Genomic DNA, 19524 nt, shown 5'->3' with positions numbered 1-19524 from the left:
GAAAGGGGAAGGAGAAAAGGGAAGAGAAAAAAATAAGGAAAAGGAAAAAAGGGAGGAGAAAGGGAAAGAAGGAGGAAGAGGAAATAGGAGGGAAAATGAAAGGGTAGAAGGGGAAAGCAGAAAGATTAGGTAGGAAAAAGAAAGTAAAGAAAAGGAAAAGAGAGATAGAAAGGGAAAGGGGGAAAGGGGAAAGAGAAAAGGGGAGTTGGAGGTGAGAATGGCCATCAAAAAGGTAAAGCCCACTACTTACCAAAGTAGCCTAATTCTCTTTGAAATGGCTCAACTTGTTAGGAAATTTTTCTTTACATAGAGAAAACTTATTTATTTGCAATTACAACCCATTGCTCCTAGTTCTGTTCTTTAGGACTAAGAAGAAAACAAAATTCTTCCTTTATATGATAGCCCTTCAAATATTTGCAGTCCATTATTATATTCTTCCAAATATATTAAATTCCACTTTTCCAGAATAAACATTCCTGTTTCCTTTAACCATTATGACATAGCTAAAACCTAAACCTCATTACTATTCTGCTCTGGATCTGTGTATGTGTGCCTGTTTTTCCAGATGAAGGATGCCATGTACATGGTAAACTCCCCAAGGACATAAACTATTTTTGTCTAATTCCACCATTCCTCCTAGTCTCTCATCTCTATCAGGATCAGTTGTCAATCCCTCTCATTCAATTTCACCCTCACCTTTGTGTGGGTATTCTCATCTGGCAAAAAGATACTCAGGTCTCTGAAAATCTAAAAACTCATATGTGGGGGCAGGTAGGTTGTGCAATGTAAAGAGTACCAGTCTAACACACTAAATACTTACTAAACTGTGTGACTTTGGGCAAGTCATTTAACCCCACTGCTTTGCAAAATAAACAAAAAAGCCATTATGAGCCTTTCTAATTATTCAACTTCTATTTCTTTTCTTTCCTTCACTGCTAGATTGCTTGAAGATTTTATCTATATGTAATGTTTTCACTTTTTTACTATCCATTAAAATTTCCTGTATATGAGCTTTCACTTATACTGCTCTGCTAAAACTGTTCCCAGAGTTTATATAGACTTCCTAATTGCTAAATTCAATGATCCTTTATCAGTATTCATGCTACTTCCCTTCTGTTCATCTTGATACCATTAATCACTACCTCCTATTGAATAGTTCCTTTGTTCTACCTGTGGTGCCATCCTTTCTACACTACTATGCTCACAGGACTGGAGCTATATTTAGAAATTTTTAGGATTACTATCCCTGTCCCTCACCTTTCATATAAAGATAATTTTTGACATCTCTTTGAATTATTGCAATAGCCTAAAAAGTTTTCCTACTTCTACTTTCTCAAACCTCCAATCAATACTTGAAAACATATAACCCATCCCAAGCCATAGATTTGCTCATATTCATAACTCTTCAGGGGGGTCCCAACTAGCTACTGAGTAAAATTTATATTCCTCTCCTTGGCATTCAACATACTCTACCACCTGGCATCATCCAGTCTTTACAGACTTCTCTTATATTACTCTCCTCCACATACACTATACTTTTGTTAATAACCTGGACAAGCTTTCTGCTTCCTCAAACACACTATGTTCTCACACCTCCATACTTTTACTCACACTTTCCCCTATAACTGAAATAACCTCTTTTCATCTAATTCTTTTAACCATCCTCTAAAATCAAAATGCCATCTAATGCCCAATGCTCCTAAAACTCAAATGCTGTCATCTCCATAAAACTTTCCCTGATTCTCCCCACTGGTAATGCCCCTTAGACTTCACCCAGTTGGTTGTTTTTTAATGTAGTGATTATATGACATTATGCATTATAACTTTTGATGTTGGTAATTTATAACCTTTTAACTCTGGGGAAATGTAAGCCCTGTAAGGAGAGTAGTTCTATCGGATCTAAACTTCGTATCTCCACTAGCAGCTAGTACAATTCTCTGCACAGATATAATGTATATAAAACATTCTGCAGACTTTAAAAGACATCATATAAATATCAGCTGTCAAACAAAGTTTATTATATTTAAGTTAGGAGATCTGAATATTCCAAAAATAATGGGTTAGTTCCCTACTATAAATAAAAATAAACTTTATAAAATAAACTTCCTGGTTTAAAAAGCAATTCAAATGGCAGATTCTTGTAGTAACATGTGTTGTTTATATTTTATCTGAATTATTATGCATGACTAAATTACTAGTTTTCCCTCCTGAAAATAAAATATTCAAAAATATAAAGCAACGCTCCATTAAAATGAAATCCTTAGTACAGAATCTAATAATCAAGAAAGCTTTCTAAACAAGCTCGGAAACACACCCCTAATTTTAAAGAGTCCTGAAAAATGCTCATGGTTTTCAAAAAATCTCTTTAGCCCTACTGAAACATTATCAGTTGAAATCTTTAGAAAAAAATAAATAAAAAGATTACACTACCTTGTTACTTTGCAGCTAGATTCAATCAAGTCATTTTCAAATTCAAGAAGGCTGCTAGGCAGATTGTATTCTAATGGTGATGTTAGCCTTTTCAAACGGAATAAACCAACACAAAACTTTGCTCCCATCTCTTCCAATTCTCGTGTCCCAATCTGTAAACCCTAATAAATGAAATAAAAATACATATCCAATTAAGGTATAATATTGCTATCCTTTGGTCATAACTCATTTTGGCTTAATACAGAAAATAAAAAGCACTGCACAATCAGTTTTTAATATATAACTAAGTTAGAGTTTGAATTGTACTTAAGGTATGCACTAAAATGTTCATTAATGAATAAGCTTTTATAAATTTATTTTAATCAAAACTAATGAAAATATGATAGTAGCAACAGAACAAAGGGTTCTCAGACAACCATGAATTCATTTATCATCATGGTCAATTTAGACAAGTCTACTCATGTGTCTCTGTTAATTTCTTGTGTGCTTTGCTCTAACGAAATAAGAAGGTACAACAGAAATGTAAAGAAGTGTTCCTTGCTTCCTTAGGGGGAGTGAAGAAGTTCCTTAACCAGACTTGATGGAATTACGAAGAGTTATCTGCCATGCTTCCTGGCAGCCTCTAAAAAAAAAATCAGCCAGTAAGAAATAGAGTGGTGGACCAGTGGAATAGACTAGGTGTAAAAGCAAGAGATGATTATAGTAATCTGCTGTATGATAAACCCAAAGAGTCCAGCCATTAGGATAAAAAATCTCTTTGATAAAAATTTCTGGGATAATTGAAAGTTAGTATGGAAGAAACTTAGATTAGACCAACACCTAACACCCTTTACCAAGATAAGATCCAAATGGTTACAGGACATAGACATAAAAAAACAATACTATAAGCAAATTAGAAGATCAAGGACTAGTTTACCTGTCTGATCTATGGAAAGGGGAGCAGTTTATGACTAAGGAAGAGTTGGAGAACATCACCAAAAAACCAATTAGATGATTTCGATTACATTAAATTAAAAAGCTTTTGCACAGATAAAACCAATGTAACCAAGATCAAAAGAAATATAGTAAATTGGGAAACAGTCTTTACAACTAATGATTTTGACAAAGGACTCATTTCTAAAATATACAGAGAACTGAGTCGTATTTTTAAAACAAAAAGCCATTCCCCAATTGACAAATGGTCAAAGGATATGCAAAGGCAATTTACAGATGAGATCAAAGCAATCCATAGCCATATGAAAAAATGCTCTAAATCATTAATTATTAGAGAAATGCAAATTAAAGCTTCTCTGAGGTACCACCTCACACCTCTCAGATTGGCCAATATGACCAGGAAGGATAATGATCATTGTTGGAAGGCTTGTGGGAAATCTGGAACACTATTACACTGTTGGTGGAGCTTTGAACTCATCCAACCCTTCTGGAGAGCTATTTGGAACTATGCCCAAAGGGCAACAAAAATGTGCATACCCTTTGACCCAGCAATACCACTACTGGGTTTATATCCTGAAGAGATGATGAAAAAGGGTAAAAACATTACTTGTACAAAAATATTTATAGCAGCCCTGTTTGTAGTGGCAAAGAATTGGAAATCCAGTAAATGTCCTTCAATTGGGGAATGGCTTAGCAAACTGTGGTATATGTATGTCATGGAACGCTATTGTTCTATTAGAAACCAGGAAGGACAGGAATTCCGGGAAGCCTGGAGGGATTTGCATGAGCTGATGCTGAGTGAGATGAGCAGAACCAGAAAAACACTGTACACCCTAACAGCAACATGGGAGTGATGTTCAACCCTGAAGGACTTGCTCATTCCATCACTGCAACAATCGGGAACAATTTTGGGCTGTCTGCAAAGGAGAGTGCCATCTGTATCCAGTTAAGGAGCTGTGGAGTTTTAACAAAGTGCAAGGACTATTCCCTTTAATTTAGAAAAAAACATATCTTATTGTCTGATCTTGTTACCTCTTAGACTTCTTGTCTCTTCTTTAAGGATATGATTTCGCTCTCATCACACCCAATTTGGATCAAGGTACAACATGGAAACAAAGTAAAGACTGACAGAGTGCTTTCCATGGTGGGGGGAAGCAAGATTGGGGGGAAAATTGTAAAACTCAAATAATATCTTTAATAAAAATAAATTTTAAAAAAGTCAGCCAGAAAAGAGTCAATACAGTGGAAGAGGAGGAATAATAATGTTTGTCTTTCATTCTTAAAGAGAACCACAACTTCACAGAGGTGATGCCAATAAGAAGCACATGAATTGGATTTGAGTGAGGGCATGGTGTGCTAAGTCACCTGCCTCACTTTCTCCACCAGAACCATCTGGGTCCAGTGATCAGATATGAATCAGGATAGTTGTAAATGGGAGGCAATCAGGGTTAAGTGATTTGCCCAAGGTCACAACACAGGTAGTAAATGTCTGAAGCTAAATTCAAACTCCCGTCATCCTGACTCCAAGGCCAGTACTATATTCACTTTGCCACCTAGCTGCCCTGGAATAGAAGGAAAAAGTAGAGTTGCACTCCCTCATACAACTCCTCTACAAAAACTCTAGAATATGTAGCCAGATTGAGTACTAATTGAAAATCAAGAAAAAAAATCACAGTAAGTCATATTTCCAGCCCACGTCAGCTTAGGGAGAGAGAAAAGTGGGTAGGGTCTGAAGAAGGAATATCACACAGAGCATTTCAGAAGAGGAACTAAAAAGGCCCAAGACTATGTATAGGGAAGGAAGAGGTCCCAAACACACAGAATGAATTGTGCAGAATGTAATAACAGGGGCTATCTGGACGGCTCTATCGCTCACTATGCCTAGATCTATATCACAGATTCAAAATGGGACTAAAGAGGGAGTTTGCAATCAAGCATGGAATGCCAGGGTAAGGAACTACATATTGTCCCATATATTAAGAATGGAACAAATTCAGAAGCAAACAGTAGCTGTGGGCGGCTAGGTGGCGCAGTGGATAGAACACCGGCTTTGGATTCAGGAGTACTTGGGTTCAAATCCGGTCTCAGACACTTACTAATTACCTAGCCGTGTGGCCTTGGGCAAGCCACTTAACCCCATTGCCTTGCAAAAACTAAAAAAACAAAAAACAAAAAAAAACAGTAGCTGTGTGTCAACTCTAACCTTATTCTTACATCAGCATTCATTAGAGTTTCAAAAATTTTAAATAAAATATCAGCATATAGACTATTACAACATATCATAAAGACTATACAGTATGACCAACCTAGACTTATCAGGAATGCAAGATTGATTCAATATTATGAAAAGAATAAACATAATTGACCATATCAATTTTTAAAAATCATATTAATATATCAATAAATACAAAAAAAGCTTTTGACAAGATACCATACCCATTCATCTTAAAAGCAACAGAATGAATAGAATAGAGCGTTTCTTAATATAAGTAGTATCTAACTAAAACCAAAAGTCAGCATTATTTGTAATGAGGATAAGCTAGAGACTATTTCTGTAAGATCAGGGGTAAAGCAAAGATGTCCTTTATAACTATTACTACTGAATATAGTGCTAGAAATGCTAGTTATAGCAATACAACAAAAAAAAAAAAGAAATGAGGGAATAAGCATGGGTAATGAGGAAACATAACTCACTTTTTAAAGAAAATATGATAGCTTATTAGAGATGATTCTCTGAGTCAATTAAAAACTGACTGAAATAATTAACTTTATCAAAGTTGTTGAATATAAAATAAAAACACACAAATCATACATATTTCTGTATATTATCAACAAACAGTAAGAAATTACATTTGAAATAACTATGAAGAGTATAAAATACCTTGAGAGAACTACCTGATAAGATACATGCAGAAACTAAATAAACACAATTACAAACATTCTTTACAGCATTAAAGACTGTTTTAAAGAACTGCAGAATTACTAAGTGCTCATGGATAGGCCAAGCCAAAATAATAAAAATGACAATCCTACCTAATTAATTTACTTACTTAGTGCCATATAGCAATTAAACTACCAAAGGACTACTTTAGAGAACTAGGAAAACAATTTATAACAATATACATCTGGAAAAACAAAGGGTCAAAAATATCAAGAAATCAATGACAAAAAAATGGAAGGAAAGGAACACAGCAATATCAGCTCAAATTATACTACAAAGACATAATTTGCAAAGCAATTTGGTACTAGTTAAAAAATAAAGATGCTAATCAGGTAGATCTTCATTTGGAAACAATAAAATTTAACTTAAAAAAGTAAACTGAACAGTTTGGAGTCATTTGAGATAGGAAGCATTCTAATGTCAACACAGTAATCTCTGGAAGCTAAAAAGAAAACTAGCTGAAGAGGAACTCAGTTCTTTTTTTTTGGGGGGGGGGGGTTTGCAAGGCAAATGGGGTTAAGTGGCTTGCCCAAGGCCACACAGCTAGGACTGGACCCACAACTTGGAATGATCACTTCTGTAAAGGCAGCCAATCTCTAAGTGTATAAAGTGTGGGAAAGAAGCCTAGAAGACATGTTACACAACTGAGAAGATCATGGCAGAAATGGTTGAGATGCAAGCAGTACTAATTTGTAGAAGGTAATATTAAAGCAAAGCTCTGAAGTAAATTATTTTCTCTCTCTCCTCAAAATATACTGTATTTATCAATTCAAGACAAGTCAATAAGCATTAAGCACTTGTTATGTGAGAGGCACTATATGAAGTACAAGAGATACAGAGAGAGGCAAAGAGTCCCTGCTCTCAAGGAGCTAACAGTCTAATGGGGGGGGGGGGATATGAAAATGCAAAATATAGACAATGTAATATGTAGAAAAACTAAGAGGGAAGATACAGAGTCAGAGTCAAAAGGGATCCTGGGAAAGGTTTCTTGCATAAAATAAGATTTAAGCTGAATCTTAAAAGAAGCCAGGAAACCCAGGAGGCAGAGAAAAAGTGAAAAAGAATTCCAGCCATTGGGGGATAGCCACTGAAAATATACAGTTGGGAGCTGGAGGGTCATGTGTGAAGAAAATCAAGGCAGTTCATTACTGTAGAGGGAGGTGGAAGAAGGCTGGAAACATAGCAAGGAGAAATAATGAGAAGGGCTTTCAATGCCAAATGGTTAATTTTATATGTAATCCCCCATCTGGTAAACTAATTGAGTTTATTTATTGAGTAAGGAACTGATAGGGTCAATTAGAAAGATCACTTTGGCAAATGATTATGGAATATTCAAGAGATGTTACAAAGGCAGCATTGACAAAAAATGAAAACAAATTGGATTTGAGGAATGAAAGAAAATGAAGAACTGAAAATGACACCTAATTTTCAGTCTGAGAGTCTGGAAAATTATGGTACTCATGACAGTATTAGGGAAGTTTGTAAAAGTAGAGATCACATGGTACAAATAATGAGTTTTTAACAAACTGAGTTTATGATATCTATGTGACATCCAGTTTGAGATATCCAACAAGTAGTTGGGAGATGAAACAGAAGGTTAAGAGAGCTTTTAAGGTTGAATAAATAGATGTGAGAATCATCTCTAGAGAGATGATAATTAAATCCATGAGAACTTATGAGATAAACAAAGAAAAATATTTTAGGAGCAGAGAAAAGGGTCTGGAAGAGAGTCTTGGACAAAACCCACAGGCAGTAGGCACAACCTAGGCGAAGAGTCTTTTGCTGCAAGTAAGAAAAGAACCAGAAGAAAACCAAACTAATAAAAACCTAAAGAGAAGAATGTTTTAAGGTGAAGGTGGTCAATAGTACCCAAGAATGTAGATTAGCTAAGAAGGATGAAGATTGAGAAATGTCATTAGATTTAGTAATTAAAAGATCATTATTAACTGACCCAGTTGGGTCAGAAGTCAAGACTTCAGAGAATTAAGACAACAATCAGAAGAAAGGAATTGAATGGCATTGTCAAGGAGTCTAGTAACAAAGAGGAAGGAGTAAAGATATAGAATGACAAGAAACATGAATGGACAGCTCTAGTTAAGACTTTTGTGAGGATAAGGGAGACAAGGACATATATTAAGACAGGTCACAAATTCTGTCTTTTCAGAGAGAACCAGCAGATATATATATTTCCCCATCTCTTTAGTACTGCTTTGCTATGATATTACACCCCTATAACAATATATTTTTTCTTGTTTTTCTTGGTTCATTAATCTTCACTCAAATGTCCTCTACCATGTGGAGAACCAAGGTTCTTGGATTACCTCCAATGAATATGTATTTTTAATATCCAATTCTATTCCCCTTTTATATATTCCCCTTTTATATATCCTGTCTCTTTTGAATTAAGATATCCCTTTCTAGCATCAAATTTAATCACAAATCCTGTCCAAGTCTTTGATAACTGAAATTTTCCTTCTTATATTATTACCCATATTTCATCCATTTGTTAGTAGATATTTAAGGTCATGCTTTTATTACTAGTTCTCAGATATAGTCTCTCAAGAATTATTAGTCTTTTCTTTCTCTATTTTTCACTCAATATTTATCTGTTACTCTATATAGCATAAGGCCTATCAGATCTTATATGGATAGTTTTTCTAACTCCATCTTCACTTTCAATTTAAGATCTTAGTTACATTTTTGATTGGCTATAAGATATTACCAAAAATAAACTGTAAATAAAAAGTGCATCATAGAGATGCATAACTGGAAAAAAAAGAGTTGGTTCTTCACATCATGTAATGAAAGCAAGTGATGAATGTTCTACATGTTATAACAGTATCCATAATATTTTAAGATTCCTAGAAGAAAACACCCAGCACTTAGGTAGAACTTCTATGGAGAATTTATGAAAACACATGAACTGAACTGTAGAGGATGGAAAAGAATGGAGGTAATTTGAACTGCTGGCAGAAGATCTATTGAAATTCTGAAAAAAAAACCCAGATTTTTCTCAATTGAGGCAATTTATTTCTGACACTTTGAGTTGAGGAGAAGATACTTGGAAGATAATGAAATAGGTCAGAAAATTTGAGGTTCTCCAAATTTCTTCTATGGAAAAAGACAGAACATGGCTTAAAGAAAATATAGTACAGCAGAAATTGATAAAAGTCAAGATAAATCTATTGTCCTCCAAAGACAACTTGAGAAGACTCCAGGAAAGATCCTACCTCCAGGGATATAGGTTTGAGACAAGTACAACACCTCCAGGTCAGCTCTTTAGGAATCAACAACAACAAACCCTTGGGGCAACTGGGTTGGGAGGCAACCTCAGTCTGAGGAACTTTCACCTGATGGACAGTGTAAAGGTCTGAGGGCTGAGGAAGAGAAGACTGAAGACCTTTCTACTGTCTAGGGATGCTAAACATAGCTGTGCTGAGCAGGCAGGGTTCTGGGCTATAGCTATAGGAAAGAAGAAGCCCGGTGAGTGTAACAGCAGAGAGGCTGGGCACTTGCAAGAGAACAGAGTACCTGATTTCTGTTCCAGACCAGAGAAGATAACTGAAATTTGCAGCTACAGAAGGAAATACAGGGAGCAAGAAGGTTTACTAGACAGCATGGTTGAGGCTCTGGCCTTGGCTTAGATGGAGAAGAGTGTCCAAGGTTGGGCCTCAGAAAATAACAGGATTTGAAGCCTTAAAGCATAATTCTTTACACCTCTGGACTACAATTAGAAGCTAAAAATAAAATAAAACAAAAAAATTAAACAAATAAGTAAAGAAGGAAGAACCCAGCTACAGGTAGCTACTATGGGGACAGAGAAGATCTAGGTTCATAGTTAGAAGACAGTAGAGTTTAAAAAGGCATTACTTTTTCAATGAAAATATGAAATGATCACAAGCCCAAAAAAGAGTTCTTGGAAGAACTTAAAAAACTAAAAATCAGACAGCTAATGAAAAATTAGGGAAAAAATGAGAATGATCCATGAAAATTATGATAAGAAAATTAACTAGAAAAAAGAAAATCAAAAACTTAAGGAAGAAAATAATTCTTTGAAAGCCAGAATTGGACAAGGGGAAGCTAAGGAAGTTATACAACATCAAGAAACAATAAAACAAAATCAAAGGAATGAAAAAATAAAAGAGAATATGAAACATCTCTTCAAAAAAAACTAATCAACAGAGTTGTTTGAGGAGAGACTATAAGAATTATTGAACTATCTGGAAAAAATGATGAAAAAGAGAATCTATTAAGGAACACTGCCTTGAAGTTCTAGAATAAGGCAAAATAGAAAAAGAAAAAAAAATCTTCCAATCACTGCCAGAAAGAGATCCCAAGAGGAAAACTTTTAGAAATATTTTAGTAAAGCTTCAAAGCTCCCAGGTTAAGGACAAAATATTGCAAACAACAAGAAAAAAAAAATTTAAATATCATGGAGCTACAAATAAGATCTAGAAGCTTCTACATTGAAAGAACCATAAGTCTTAGAACACTATATTTTGTAGAGCAAAGGAACTGGGGTTAGGACCAAGGGTAACTTAGCCAGGACAGTTAACTGCAATTCTGAATTTAAAAAAAGTTCACTTAATGAATTGAAAAAATTTCAGGTATTTGTGACAAAATAAACTGAGCTTAGTGGAAAATTTGACATATAATGTCTGGAAGAAATTTAAGGTAATCTTAAAGACCAAGTATAAGGGACTCAATAAAGTCAAGCTGTTTACTTCTTATATGTGAAAATGTTATCAATATTCTGATATCAGTCATCATTATTTGGGTATTCTGAAAGAAAAGTTTAGGCTAAGTTGTGTATGATGGGGTGATTCTAAAAAATAAAATTGAATAGGGAGAGATAAGATGAGAGTAATTATGTCATACAATTGAGGCATGAATGGAATGATACAGAAGAAGCAACTGAGGGTGATAGCTCTAGGTTCTCCAAATTTCTTCTATGGAAAAAGACAAATTTCATAATGGAAATGGGTTAGGGGGCTAAGATAAGAGAGGAACTTTTAGAAGGGTGAAGATTAACAATCAAGAGAAAAGGAGAAGGTAAGGGAGAAATTCTTAGGTAGACTAAGGTGAAAGGTAGAGGGAAAGAATAAGGGGATGATGGACTTTTCACCAAGTTGCTTGATTAAGGAATAGGAGGGCAAGGCAGTAGATAGAAGTAATTAGACTACTGAGGAGGGATGAGGTACACAGGACAAAAAAAAGGATAAAAAGAAAAAATCAGGTGCAGGTAAATAACTTAGAATTTGATTGAAATTAATTTACTCATGAAGTGAAAATGAATAGCAAAATGGATTAAAAATCAACAGGAATATTATGTTTCAGAAAACAATAAAAATGAGATATATACAGAGGTTAAGTAGTAGTCATGATCTTATACAAAGTTAAAGCTAAAACAGATTTAATTAAAATAGAAAAATAAGAAAACTATACTATGTCACCAACATTATCCAATATTTTTTGAGATAACTTAAAATAACTAGATGGTATAAAGTAAGTTGTACTTCAATTGATAAATGGTTAAAGGATATAAATAGGCAGCTTTTCAATGAAGAAATCAAGACTATACAACAATCATGAGAGAATGGTCTAAATGACCTAAGATTAGAGAAATGCAAATTAAAATAACTGAGATACCATTTCACATCAGATTAGCTAAAATGACAGATTTCCTTCAATTGGGGAATGATAAAACAAGCTGTGGTTTATGATTATAATGGTACTGCTATGATATAAAGAATGATGAGCTGATTGATTTAGAAAAACATGGAAAGACTAGATCTATGAAGGAGGATGCTCTCCAGCTTGAGAGAAAGAACTGATAGGTAAGTGTGGGTATGTATATACATACATACATATATATCTATTTGCATTAATTTTAGCCTTCTCTGAGGGAAGCTGGGAAGAGGAGGAAGAAAAAATAAAATAAAAGGTAGCAACAGAGAAGGAAGCACAGAAAAGATAGTTGCTTTAAAACAAAGCATAGGATTTTATTATATAGGTTTTCATGAAATGGAAATTATTGTTTTATATTAAATCCTCTCCTATATTCTGCTGTGTATATGGAAATGTTCTTTTTTCTTTTCATGTTTAGTATTTAATTTTAACATTAATAAAAACATTTAAAAATAAGCTGAATAAAAATATTAAAAGTGAATTCATACAAATTAAAAATAAACCAACAGATATGCTTTCTTCATTATCCACTGTCTGATATGAAAATGCTTCTCTAAACTAAATTAAAATCTTAGACCAATGGATGCTATCATTATCCAAAGAAGTTGTAAATGGATCACTTCCATCTACTTGCTTTCGTTACTCTGTATATGTTGTTGAATGAAGAAGAGAAAATTATGTAACCATCCAAAATAAGTCCACTACAAATTTGTTACTTAATCTTAACCAAGCCTTTACTGATAAAGACAATCTTTTTATACCTCCCTAATCAGCCCACTATTCCTTTCTCCATTAACAATTTCCATACCTCTTCATTCTTTTTCAAAACTTCTGACTCTGTACTCTCACCCCAACCTCTCAGCTAAAAAAAAAATCTTGCCTCAAATTTTATAGAAAAAAAATTGAGACCACTCACTAACAGCTCTCTCTTCTCCTCTCCTTATCTCATACCACTCAGATGCCTACTGTCACTATCCTCTGTCTCCTTTACCCAGTCTTATGGGGCCCCTTTACATTGCACAAATTACAGCACTCTATCTCCTCCAGAAAATAGCTCCCTCTATTATCCCCACTCTCATTTATCTTCAATCTTTCCTGCCTACAAACATGCCCATGTCTCCATGTTTAAAAATCTTAGGAATTCCATATCTCTCATGCTTTTCTAACTAAAGTCCTTGAAAAGTTCAAAATAATAGATGCTTGCACTTCTCTCACTCTTTTCTTACTCTACAATTTGGTCCTGATCTCATCCTTTAACCTAAAACTGCTCTCTCAGTTACCAAATCCAATAGCCTTTTCTCAATCCTCATTCTTCTTGATCTTCCAAAACTTTTGACACTGTCTATCACCTTCCCCTTGATACGCTCTTCCCTGTATTTTCAGGCACTAGTCTCTCCTGGTTCTCCTCCACCCTTTCAAACTGCTCCTCAGTCTCCTTTGCTGAATTTTCACACAGGTCATTTACAATGACTTCGGATGTTGCCCAGCATTCTGTCATTAATCCAACTCTCTCTATACAATTTTGCTTGATGACCTCATCAGCTCTTGAATTCAATTATCATCTCCATGTGATGATCCTCAAATCTACTTACCTAACCTTAATCTCACTGTTGATCTCTAGTCTTGTATCTACAACTGTCTAACAGACATTTTGAATTAAATGTCCTATGGGCAACTTAAACCCAATATGTCCAAAACTAAACTCATCTTTTCTCCCTAATCCCCCCCCCCCATTCCAGATTTCTCTGTAACTGTCAAAAGCTCCATCATCCTCCCAGACTTTTGATGTAGGTGTCAGCCTTAACTCGTCACTTTCACCCCCCATTTCCAAATTTGTCAAATGTTGATTTTACCTTTACAACATCTCTCAACTTTCCTCTGCTACCCATCTTTCCTCTGCTACTTCTATCATCTTATTGCAGGCCCTATCACCTCACACCTGGATTTTTGCAATAATTTGCTACTGCCTGCAATAGATCTCTTCCCCACAACTAGCTCATCCTTCATTGGGTCAATAAAGTTATTTTCTTGACCATGTAAATCACCTTACTCAAACTCCAGTGGTTCCCTATTACTTTCATAATCAAAAATAAAATCCTTTATTTGGCATTTAAAGCCCTTCATAACTTAGTCCCTCCCATCTTTCCAGTTTTTCTTTATCTTACATCCCTCCATGATTGTTGCATTTGAATGTCAGGAGTCTTTTCTTGATGTTCTATGAAGAAGACATCTTAAGATTAATATGTCTCAAAGTCCCCTGACAAGGGACATTTTCACTGGCTATCCCCCATTCTTGGAATTCCCTCCCTCCTCATCTTTGCCTCTTAATTTCTTTCTAGTCTCAGCTAAAAACCAAAATTCTACAGGAAGTTTTACCTAAATCATTCTTAATTCTTCTGCTTTTTTCTCTATAGATTATTTCCTATTTATCTTTTATTCAGCTTGTTTTTTCATAGTTGCTTACATGTTTTCTTTTCCATTAGATTGTTAGCTCTAGAGGGCAAAGATTGTCTTTTCCCTTTCATTGTATCCTTAGTGCTTAGGAGAGTGTGTTTAATAAGTGTTTGTTTATTGACAGGTATCAATTAGAGAGAAAATATACACAAAATACTTTATATTGACCAGGTTAGCTCTGTTCCTAGGGTACACAACACTGAAATGGAATCATAAATTACTTACAACAGAAAGCACATGCTTTATCATAATCAATCTCATTTAGATAGAACTTTTGGACAACACCCAAAAAGCCTACACATATCTATCTAATGACTTCATTAAAACATTTATTTTCCATCTTAACTTCAAAAGTTTTAGAAATTCTATGGTCTATTTGTGTATTAATATATGATAATTTAAAAGGAAATACATTTTATAATTTAACAGCAGAATAAAAACAATCTCAAGGATAAAAAGCATGACTACTTCTAACAATCTTATTAGCTTGCCATAGTTTTTTAATATGAATGAACCAATAATATACATATATATGGATATATTTATATATCATGAAAAGTTTCTAATCAAAAACTTAAATTTTAGCTATTAAAAGATTCAGTTATATACTTTGACTCAGAAGATTTTTAAATCTATTTAAAATATACTAATACAAACATAAAAGGGAAATCAATTGCAATCAAGATGTTACTGCATTATTAAAATATTTATAAAATTATAAAAAGTAAAAATAATCACTTTTAAAGAATGTGGCATGAAAACTGTAACTTTGTATTTTAAATAACTATTATTTTTTGTGATTCTCGGATCACCACAGCACTCCTGTATAATATAGATGTTGTCAAAGGATACGGAAGTATGGGTGTGGCTAGGTGGCGCACCAGCCCTGGAGTCAGGAGTACCTGAGTTCAAGACACTTTCTTAAACTACCTTTTCTCCCACCATGTCTGTGTTCCTTATCTGTAGTTCATAACAATGATTTATAAAGAATCTTTTCCATAAAACCTATAGTCTAAAAGATCCCTCCATATTATTTTGAAGTAACTAGATCCCTCCATATTATTTTGAAGTAACTAGAAGGAGAAATACCACAAACTGGGATAACTGGGCACTGCCAACACAAAGTTTGCTCAACATAAAATACTGTTAATTAAGCATTCTTTTCAACTGGCCCAAAGAGAATGAAGCTAATTTTAAAAATCTTTATATGCTTTCAAGTTTATTATAATTTAAGATTCAGTTTGGCTTCAACAACACAACATTCTTAAATGTGTACTACAAAATTTTATTTTTTAATCTTAACCAATGGGGAGGCTATTAGGCTTTGTACAAGTACACATTAGTATTAATTTTTCATCTTAGGCTTAAAAAATGTTTAAATAGCAAATCCATTAACTCTTTTCCTTATGGAGAAAAAGTTTCAACAAAATAACAATCAACATGCTGGGGGTGGGGGGGTGGAGTCAAGATGGTGACAAGAGAGGATCATCTCTTAGGTGCTCTCTCATAAAATTTACAAACTGAGGATTCAAACTAAATTTTTGAGAGAAAGAACCCTCAGAGGGACCCAGGGAAGCAGTTCTCCTACTCAAGGTAACCTGGAAAAGAGCTGAAAGGCTCTGCGCCCCGGGGTTGGAGGGGTGGCCTGCCGGAGGGGTGGCCCGCCAGAGTGAAAGAACTTCAGCCTCCCGGAGGCAGCCCCAGGGCACTGGGAGCCTCTTCTCACAGCAGCAGGGGAGTTTCCTGACCTTTACCAGGGAGCACAGGGCACAACTTGGGGGAATAGTGGGAGACCTCTTCCAGAGCAAGCATGTGAAGCCCAGCCCTCAGGGCACACAGCAAGCAGCATGGCCCACTTCACCCCAGATCCAGGAACAGGAAGCAGAAGCCCATAAACAGGAGCCCCCAGGGCATAAGCACACTGAGTGTAGGGAGGGAGCAGAGAGAGACTGCCCAGCTCTGTCCTCTGTCCCTGGAACAGGACTCTGGAGCTCTGAACACATTCAGATCCTGATCCCAGTCTAGGCCCCCTCATAGAACAGCAGGGCCCCCCCACCTCAGGCCCGTGGCAGAGGGGGGCGCTTATGGTCAATCACAGACCAGGAGGGAGGACAGAGCCTCACACACTGAGATCCTTGTGGGAGTGTCCCAAAAGCTCAGGAAGCACCCCAAAACCAGGCTCAGGATGGGAAAATGAGTAAGCAGAGAAAAAAGCGGACCACCATTGAGAAATATTTTGTAAATGAGCTCAAGAAGGATCAAAACACTCAGTCTGAAGATAAGGAAGCACAAGCTCCTGCATGTAAAGACTCCAAGACAAACAGAAATTGGGCTCAGGCTATGACAGAGCTCAAAAAAGACTTTGAAAATCAAATGAGGGAGACAGAAGAAAAATTAGGGAAAAAAATGAGAGAGACACAGGAAAAACATAAAAATGAAGTCAGCAGCCTAGTCAAGGAAAAAAATGCTGAAGAAAATAGCATGTTAAACCAGCTTAGGTCAAATGGATAAAACAGTTCAAAAAGTTATTGAGAAGAGTGCTTTAAAAAGCAGAATTGGCCAGATGGAAAAAGAGATAAGAAAACTCTCAGAGGAAAACAAATTCTTCAGACAAAGAATATAACTCAAGGAGAGTGTGGAATTTAGGAGAAATCAGGAGTCAATACTTCAAAACCAAAAGAACGAAAAATTAGAAGAAAATGTGAAACATCTCATTGAAAAAACAACTGATATGGAAAACAGATTTAGGAAAGATAATTTAAAAATTATTGGAATTAATGATCAGGAAAAGAGCCTTGACATCATTTTCTTTTTTTTTTTTAGGTTTTTTTTTTGTAAGGCAATGGGGTTAAGTGGCTTGCCCAAGGCCACACAGCTAGGTAATTATTAAGTGTCTGAGACCGGATTTGAACCCAGGTACTCCTGACTCCAGGGCCGGTGCTTTATCCACTACGCCACCTAGCGGCCCCTTGACATCATTTTCAAAGAATTACTACAGGAAAATTGCCCTGATATCTTTAGAAGCAGAGGGAAAAACAGAAATGGAGAGAATCCACCAATCTTCCCAAGAAAGAGATCCCCCCCAAAAAAAACAACCCCCAGGAATATTATAGCCAAGTTCCAGAACTCCCAAGTCAAAGAGAAAATATTACAAGCAGCCAGAAGGACACAATTCAAATACCATGAAGCTGCAATCAGGATCTCACAGGAACTAGCAGCAACTACATTAAAAGCTTCATAGAGGGGAGGCTAGGTGCCCCAGTGGATAAAGCACTGGCCCTAGAGTCAGGAGTACCTGAGTTCAAATCTGGTCTCAGACACTTAATAATTACCTAGCTGTGTGGCCTTGGGAAAGCTACTTAACCCCACTGCCTTGCAAAAACCTAAAAATAAAAAAAAAAGCTTCATAGGGGCTTGGAATATAATATACGGGAAGGCAAAAGAGTTTAGAATGCAACCAAGAAATCAACTACCCAGAAAAACTGAACATCCTCTTCCAGGGGGAAAAAGATGGACTTTCAATGAACCAGGAGAATTTCAAATGTTCCTGTTGGAATAGCCAGAGCTGAACAGAAGGTTTGATCTTCAAATACAGGACTCAGGTGAAGCATAGAGAATGGAGGAGAAGGGGAAAATATGAGGGACTTAATGATGATGAACTACATGTATTCCTGTATAGAAAAATGATACTGATAATACTCATATGAACCTTCTCAAATAACAGAGCAGGTAGAAGGAGCTTTTATGAATGAATCACAGGAGAAAGCTGAATTTGAAGATATATTGTGGTGTAAAAATGGAGTCTATAGAAAAAAAAGGGAAATGTAATGGGAGAAAGAAAAAGGAGAAGAGGAATAGGCTAAGATATTTCATATAATAAGATTTTTCTTTATTACAATGAGCTATTGCAATGATATGGAAGGGGGAAGGCAAGGGGGAATGAGGGAATCTTCGTTCTCATCAGAGATGGCTAGGAGAGGAAACAGTATATATATATATACATATATATGTATATATATATATATATATATATATATATATATATATATATACTCAATGGGGTATAGACATCTGGAATAAGAAGAACGGGGTGGGGGGGATGGGGGAAGGAGGGTGATGTGAATGATGGAGGAGAGGATGGAGCATGGGGGGAGAATGGTCAGATATAACACATTTTCTTTTTTACTTCTTGCAAGGGGCTGGGATTGGAAGGCCTGTCCGGGACCATAGGGCCAGGTGGATGCTGGGCCTAAGGGGTGGTATGGGGGTTTGGGATCTGTCTGCTACACCACATAGCTACCCTACAGCAGAATCAGAATGAAAGGAGAGAGAAAATATGGTACATAGTAGTGGAGAAATACGAAAGGAGGGAGCTGCGATCAGCAATGGCAACAGTGGAAATATGGAAGTAACTTTTGTGATGGACTTATCATAAAGAATGTGATCCACCCATGACAGACTTGGTGGTGTTGGAACACAGACTGAAGTACATTTTTTATTATTATTATTTTGGGGGTGGTGCAGGGCAAATGGGGCTGAGTGGTCTGCCTGGGGCCGCATAGCTGGGTGACCATCCGGTGTATGAGACCGGATTTGGACTCGGGTGCTCCTGGATGAAGGGCCAGTGCTCTGTTCGCCACCCAGCCGCCCCTAATATTATTACTATTTTATTTTATCTTGGGTCATTTTTTTTCTTTTTTTGATTTTTGCAGGGCAGTGGGGTTGGAGTGGCTTCCGTGTTACACAGCTGGGTGATTGTTAGGTGTATGGGGCCAGATTTGGGCTCAGGTGCTCCTGGCTCCAGGGCTTGTGCTCTGTCCACTGTGCCACCTGGCCATACCTACAATTATTACTATTAATTTTTTAATTTTAATTTTAACTTTTTTCTCTCCCCTTTACTTTATCGCTCAAGTGAGTCTATATTTTTGGGGGGAGGGGGTATTTTGTTTACTCTTAAACAAGAATATTTTATTAATGTATAAAAACATTATTTGTACTAAATGAGAATCAATAAATATTAAATTTAAAAATAAAAAATAAAAAAATAAAGTAAATGAAAAAGAAAAAATAAAAATAAA

General features: G+C 35.8%; 1 protein-coding gene across 7 annotated transcripts in view; it reads right to left on the bottom strand.

Moving 5' to 3' along the window:
- Positions 1-19524, bottom strand: part of AGTPBP1 (ATP/GTP binding carboxypeptidase 1) — a 235238-nt gene that overhangs the window by 63258 nt on the left and 152456 nt on the right. For all 7 annotated transcript variants that reach the window (XM_074196612.1, XM_074196615.1, XM_074196616.1 and 4 more), the window contains one exon: positions 2431-2591. In XM_074196612.1, coding sequence (XP_074052713.1) covers positions 2431-2591 — 161 coding nt within the window. The remainder of the gene's footprint in view (positions 1-2430; positions 2592-19524) is intronic.

This window comes from Macrotis lagotis, chromosome 8, assembly GCF_037893015.1.
Source record: "Macrotis lagotis isolate mMagLag1 chromosome 8, bilby.v1.9.chrom.fasta, whole genome shotgun sequence".
Classification (NCBI taxonomy): domain Eukaryota; kingdom Metazoa; phylum Chordata; class Mammalia; order Peramelemorphia; family Peramelidae; genus Macrotis; species Macrotis lagotis.
The sequence above is the reverse complement of the archived record's forward strand: the minus strand, read 5'-3'. Positions and strand labels throughout refer to the sequence as shown.